Source organism: Mastomys coucha, unplaced genomic scaffold (genome assembly GCF_008632895.1).
Source record: "Mastomys coucha isolate ucsf_1 unplaced genomic scaffold, UCSF_Mcou_1 pScaffold6, whole genome shotgun sequence".
Taxonomy (NCBI): domain Eukaryota; kingdom Metazoa; phylum Chordata; class Mammalia; order Rodentia; family Muridae; genus Mastomys; species Mastomys coucha.
In genome coordinates, this window is record NW_022196912.1 from 95,669,207 (window position 1) to 95,676,253 (window position 7,047).

The 7,047-nt window shown below is 41.5% G+C and overlaps 1 protein-coding gene across 1 annotated transcript in view; it reads left to right on the forward strand.

The window, feature by feature from the left end:
• The window catches only part of Slc39a9 (solute carrier family 39 member 9), a 41,135-nt gene that overhangs the window by 12,942 nt on the left and 21,146 nt on the right, over positions 1–7,047 (forward strand). Inside the window, exon 2 of the mRNA XM_031355612.1 lies at positions 6,708–6,816. Coding sequence (XP_031211472.1) covers positions 6,708–6,816 — 109 coding nt within the window. The remainder of the gene's footprint in view (positions 1–6,707; positions 6,817–7,047) is intronic.

The following is a 7,047-nucleotide window of genomic DNA, read 5'->3' on the forward strand; positions in this document are numbered from 1 at the left end:
CCTGAATTGGGGAGTCTCAGGAGGGGTCCCACAGTTTTCTCATCTGTCTACAGATAGAAGGCAGGGACTAGGAGAGGCGAGAAATGCACATGACATAGAGCAAGAGATTGAAAAGCATTCCAGAGAATTACAAAACCTCAAAGTGCAGTGTTTAAACCATTCAGCAAAGGAGAAAACATCTTTTAAAAAATATATTTAGGGGCTTGCAAGACAGCAGAGTGTTCTTGCAGATGTTTGGTTCTCAACAACCACATGGTGGCTCACAACCATCCCTAACCCAGTCCTTGGAATTATGCTGCCTTTGGCCTCCACAGGTACTAGGCATGCACCTGGTGTACATGCATATATGAAGGGAAAGCATTCATATGGATAAAATAAAGTTTAAAATCTTTAAAACATTTTTATTGATTCTTTGAGAATTCCATCCAATGGATTTTGATCACATTTACCCCTAACTCCTCCCTGATTCACCCTCACCTGGAGAAACCATCTTAATGATGGCATTCAGGGCATTGCACCCTCTGATTCAACCAGAACACAATAATTGTAATGGCTTATACTAAATTACATGTCAGCTCTGTGTTGATTTTAGTAGTAACCCTAATGAGGAGAAACTGAACTTCAGTGGTAAGGTCAAGGCCTGTTTGTATGATCTCTAGTTAACTTAGCAATTAAAAAGTGTGTGTGTGTGTGTGTGTGTGTGTGTGTGTGTGTGTGTGTGTGTGTTTAGGTGCCCACAAGAGTAGAAGGAAGTTACAGGATCCCTTGGAGCTGGAGTTACAAGTGCTCATAAGTCACTGATGTAGGTGCTAGGATTCAAACATTCCCAGGCAGAATAGCAAGCACTCTTAACTGCTGAGCTCCCCCCAGCTCCCAGGAAATTTGTTGTTGAGACAAGATTTCACTATGTAATCCTGGCTGGCCTAGAACTATCAGAGATTCAATTTTCCTCTGCTTCCTGGGACCCCCCCCCCCCAGACAGAATCTAATGCTAACCTAGAGTGACCTAGAACTTGCTAAGTAGCTAAGGATGACCTTGGATTTTGAAAACCCTGCCTCCACTTTAATGGTGGGATTGCAGCTGTGTGCCACCATGCTTCATTTTATGTGGTGTTGGAGATGGAATCTAGTGCTTCATGCTTGCTAGCCATGAATCCTAGCTACATTCCCAGCCCATAGTTAGCAATTAAGAATAATTTATGTGTATGGGTGCTTTGTCTGCATGCATGTCTAAGAAAGTGTCTGATACTCTGGAACTGGAATTACAAATAGTTGGGAGCAGAACCCACATGGGCGGTCCTCTGGAAGAGCATATAGTGCTCTTAACTGCTAAGTCATCCTCTACTTCCAGCATTTTAGAGGGGAGAAGGCCTGTTTATAGTCACAGTTAATTTGTGGGAAATTTAATATAATGTGTAGAAGGAAAATAAAATAATGTTTTTCTACAGCCTAGTAGAATCACTAATAACATTTTGTCTTAGGGTTGTATTGCTTAGGTGTGAACAGACACCGTGACCAAGGCAACTCTTATAAAGGATAGCAGTTAATTGGGGCTGACTTACAGGTTCAGAGGTTTAGTCCATTTTCATCATGGTGGGAAATATGGCAGGCAGATGTGCTGGAGAAGGAGCTGAGAGTTCTACATCTTGATCCACAGGCAGCAGAAGGAGACTGTCATTAAACTTAGCTTAAGCATATATGAATCCTCAAAACCTACCCCTACAGTGACACACTTCCTCCAACAAGGCCACACCTCCTAATAGTGCCACTCTCTATGGACCATTCAAACACAAGAGTCTAGAGGGGTCGTTCCCATTCAGATCACCATACATTTTATGTCCATTTCTTGTCCTTTTTGGCAGCGGTGGCGGCAGCAATGGAAGTGGTGGTGGCTTTTCAAAATAGGGTTTCTTTGTGTAGCTCTGGTTGTCCTGGAACTCAGTTATATAGACCAGGCTGACCTCGAATTCAGAGATCCACCTGCCTCTGTCTCCCGAGTGCTGCTGTTTGCCACCACTGCTCCGCCTTCTGTTTTAATGTTTAACATGGTTAAGTAGGTGATATATGTATAATTTTATATCTTCCTTTTTGTTTGGGAATTGTTTCCTTATCACTTTCCTTTATCTTCAAATTTAATATAGTCATTTTCAAATGTCTTTTATTTCAAATCATTTATTATACTGAAATTCTTGGTGTATTCATTTGTGCTTGACATGATAGGTTGAATGAATTTTTTTATGTCTAAAACTGTGGCCATATTTCACATTTTAAGAATGGAATAATAAAGCTGGGAGGTGGTGGAACATGCCTCTAATCTCAGCACTTGGGAGCAGAGGCAGGTGGATCTCTCTGAGTTCCAGAACAGCCTCTGGTCTACAGAAGGAGTTCCAGGACAGCCAGAGCTACTAGAAGAAACCCTGTCTCAAAAACCATGGGATACAAGGCCAGCCTGGTCTACAAAGTGAGATCCAGGACAGCCAGGGATACACAGAGAAACCCTGACTCGAAAAAACAAAAACAAAAAACAAAAAACAAAAACAAACAAACAAACAAAACCAACCAAACCATGGAATAATGGAGCCAGATGTAGTGGCCTGGCACACCCCTTAGGAGGCAGATGCAGGTGAATCTCTGTGAGTTGGGGACTTGGTGTACACTGTGAGTTCCAAGACAGAAGGATTGCATAATGGAGAGACCCTGTCTCCAAACAAAAAACAAGAAAGAAAGAAAGAAAGAAAGAAAGAAAGAAAGAAAGAAAGAAAGAAAGAAAGAGTAGAATGATGGGTCAGAGGGCATAAATGCCTCTAAGAAGGTTCTCAATATTTTAAGAATATATTTGTCCAACAAATGCAAATGATACTTCATTTCCATAGTATTTGTTATTCATTTTTAAAATAACTTTGATAAGGAAAAAAGATTTTTATTGTTTTAGTCTATTCAGTGGACTCTATATATTACTGCTACAATAAATGTAGCAGTAATAAATGCTTATTTTTTTTCCCAACTTCTTTGCTAGTGGCTTTCAGCTTTTGTTTTTATGGTCACCTGAAAGAATCTACATAGGATTTTTATTTATCTTCAGTTGTTTTGTTTTGTTTTGTTTTTCAAGACAAGGTTTCTCTGTGTAGTCCTGGCTGGCCTGGCTGGCCTCAAGCTCAGAGACCTGACTGCCTCTGCTTCTGAGTATACACCACCACCAATTGGCATATTTAAACATAAAAGTTTAGAAAGAAAAACAAATTAGTTTTTTATTTCACGATTGGGGAAAGTGGCTTTAATGAAGTGCATGCTTAGTTTTACTTCTTGGAAGACTTCCTTAATCTTTATGTTAAATGGATTAGGAAAGAGAAGTCCTAGATGCCCAGGCCACTGTTCATTTAAGCTGCTCCAAGCATTTCCCTACTCTTAGAAGCTTTCTGTGCATGAAGCAGATGATGTGGAAGATAAGAAAGAACTAGCAGAGTCTGTGGAGTGTGCCAGCATCCTGTTGCTGTGCAGTTTAGGAGCAGTGTTTGCTTACAGAGGACCCGGAAGCATGGGGAAATTCATACAGCTGCCACTTAGAGCCTGGGAGCTTTGGGGTATTTAGTTTCAGACAGAAGAAACTGAACAAAATTTAGATGTGAGTTACTAATATTAATGGCAGATCACGAGTGGCTAAATTAATAGTAAAAAACATCTTTGTAGAGTATAGAGGAAAGCTTTGTTGTTTGAACAAAAATTATTCCGTATCCCTTGCTAGCTCTTCGGTGCTTAGATCGAATCAGTTTTGCTCTAACAAATTTACCCTTTTTTTAGGGTACTTTGATGCTTTGAGTACTAAAGTGGGCTTGGACACAAGGATTGAGACAGGAATTTTCAGTATCAAAGGTTTCTAAAAGTGATGGCTTGTATTTGTTTGAACAGAATAATTTGTTGTCTGTTTTTATGAGCAGGAAAAGAAAAACTATTTAATTTTCTTGCTGTCTGCCAAGAAAATTAAACAGACTTCAAAGCTTTGCACTGATAGTTAATGACATTGAATGCAAGCTGTTGTTTTAATTAATACAGCTGGCTGATTCTTCAGCTCAGCTAGCTACAACTGTGAAGTTCTAAAATGAGGCCTCAAAGCCAATGGCACTGCACAGTTCATGCCTCTCTTGAGAAAATAGTTCATTACTCTGACAGAAACTATTGCTTGGGGAGCTCTCTTCCCATCTTGAAATACACCTGAAATTTGTAGTTCTTCATCTAAATATACTTTTAGTGATTTGCCACAGGCAAAGGAGAAAAGCTGCCAGCACTTTGTTAACTTTGATAAACACATAATTTGAGATTGAATCCCTGGTTGTAAAGTTATATGAGAGAATACAGCCATATAGACACCATGGAGCCATTATTTCTAGGCTTGAAATAAATGATGTTGCATCTAAAATCGTTCTGGTGGTATTCTGGCTAGTTTTAATCAATTTGACACAAGCTAGAGTCACCAGAGAGGAGGAAACCTCAACTGAGAAAATGCCTCCATGAGACTGGGCTGTAGGCAAACCTGTAAGACATTTTCTTAGTGGTTGTGCGGGCATCCAGTCCATAGTGGGTGCTGTGACCTCTGGACAAGTGGCCCTGGGTTCTATAAGAAAGAAGGCCAACCAAGCCAGTAAGCAGCACCCTCCATGGCCTCTGCATCAGCTCCTGCCTCAAGGTTCCTCCGCTTCCTGAGTTCCTGTCCTGACTTCCTTCAGTGATGATCAGTGACATGGAAGTGTGAGCCAGATAAACCCTCTCCTCCCCAAGTTGCTTTGGTCACGGTGTTTCAAAAGCAACAGTGACCCTCACTAAGACAGTTCAGGATTTTTTTTTTCCCTAATAAAAATTGTCACTGCAGCTCATGGTGGTGGCACTTATGTCGTTTGTCTGTCGTTTTCAGCAGTGTTGCCTCTGTAATGTTGGTCACCGTCAACTAGCTCTTGGAGAGTGTCAGGCTACATGCTGACACTGTATAACTTACGTGTTCATTCTCGTGTGTATGTGTGTGTGTGTGAGTGGGAGAGGGAGAGAGAGAGTATGTGTTTAATGTCTGCCTGCTGTATGTACATGCATGTAAGAATGCTGTATGTATACATGTGGGTGCTAGAGGAAGACACGGGTGTCCTGTTCTCTCACCTCTCTGCCTTACTCTTTTGAGACTGGGTCTCTCACTAACCTGGAGTTAGGCTGGCTGCCAGCGAACCCCAGTGATTCTTCTCTAACTCCCCACAGCATTGGGTGACAGGCAGGCACATAGCCATGCCCAGCTTTTTATATTATCGCTGGGATTTGAACCCAGGTCCAAATACTTGTGCAGCAAGTTTCTTACAAGAATTCACATGTTTGAGACTTTAAGTCTAAATTGTCAAATTGTGGTCCAAATAAGTTGTAGCAGTTCATATTCATGCCAGGTTTAGGGAAATGCACTCTTTGCTCCTGTTCATGCATAGTACCACTTTTCCTATGTCGTTACCAAAGTTTTCATTTTACTTTAAGGGTTGTGGTCTCCCTGGCAGCTGATAATGGTAATCCCAGCAGTTGGGAGACTGAGGTCGGATTGCTGTGGGCTTAAAGCCTTCTTAAGCTGGTAGTTCCTGGCCAAGTACTGCAGTCCGAGACCTTCCCACTCCCCAGGGGAAGTCCATGTTCTATGAGGGAGGAAGAGACATTCTCTTTCCTTTTTTAAATTGTTATTTTGTATTTTATGTGTATGTGTGTTTTGCTTGCATATATGTCCGTGCATCACATGTGTGTAGTGCTGGCTGATGTCAGAAGAGTGAGCCAGATCACCTGTAACCAAAGTTACAGACACTGTGAGCTGCCATGTGGGTACTGAGAAAAGAACTAGGTCCTCTGGAAGAGTGCCCTTAACTGCTGAGCATCTCTCTAGCCTGAGACATTTTTTCCAGTGGTGTAGCCATTGGTAAAATGCTCATGCTCTGTAACTGTAAGCAAACCCTTACTCATCTACCAAACCCACTGGATCATTAAAAAAAAAAAGACGTGGAAGTGGCAGGGTGGCTAGTTGCGAAGAGGAAAGAGGACAGTGGGACTGAAATGAGGGAAGGACAATTGCTCAGATTACATTAAATTCCATGCTGGAGCCGCTTGTGATGGCGCACTCTGGTAGGATTTGTTGAAGGAGGCAGAGGCAGGAGGATCATGAGTTCAAGGCCAGCCTGGGCTACACATTTAAATTCCATGCTGGAGTCGTTACTTTGTATGCACGTTTTTCAACTAATTAAAATTAGGTATTTATAAAACAAACAAATGGACTGGAAATAGTTCAGCTGGTGGAATGTGGGAAGCCTTCAGGCTGGTCCCTAGCACTGCATAAAACCAGGTGTGGATCTCATGTCTGTAATCTCAGCACTTAGGAGAGAGAGGCAGGAGGAAATGCAAGGTCATCCTGAACTAGTTTCAACTTTGAGGGCTACACAAAACCCTGCCTCCAAACGAAGAAGCAAAGAGTCATGATCTTGTGTTGCCCAAGTTGCCTCAAATTTCTGGGCCCAAGCAGTCTTACTGTGTCAGCCTCCTCTGAAGCCTGTGTATCTAGCTTCTGTCTTTTAGCTGGCATTACTTATGAAGCCAATCATTTTTCATACTTACTGGCCATTGCAGTTGTTGGTTTCATGACTAGAAAATGTTCCCTAATCATCAGTCAGTCTTTCTAATAGTTTCTTTTGTTACTTTTCTAGGAGCGGTTGAAGCTGGTGACTGTGTTGGGTGCTGGTCTTCTCTGTGGAACTGCACTGGCGGTTATCGTACCAGAAGGGGTGCATGCACTTTATGAAGAGGTTCTGGAGGGTGAGAGAGATAAGCCTTACTTGAGACATGTTGGCAGAAGAATTCATGGAATTTCTTCTGGGTATAGTTTATGTTTGTCCTGAAAGAGTATTTAAGAGACGCCTTTGCACATCTTAAATAATGTGCACATCCTTAGCAGTTTTGTGAATACCATAGCTCGTGAACACTACTTAATATTTGTTTGCAATAATGAGTAATTTTATTCTTTTTAAGTGTAACAGTTCTTTTTTT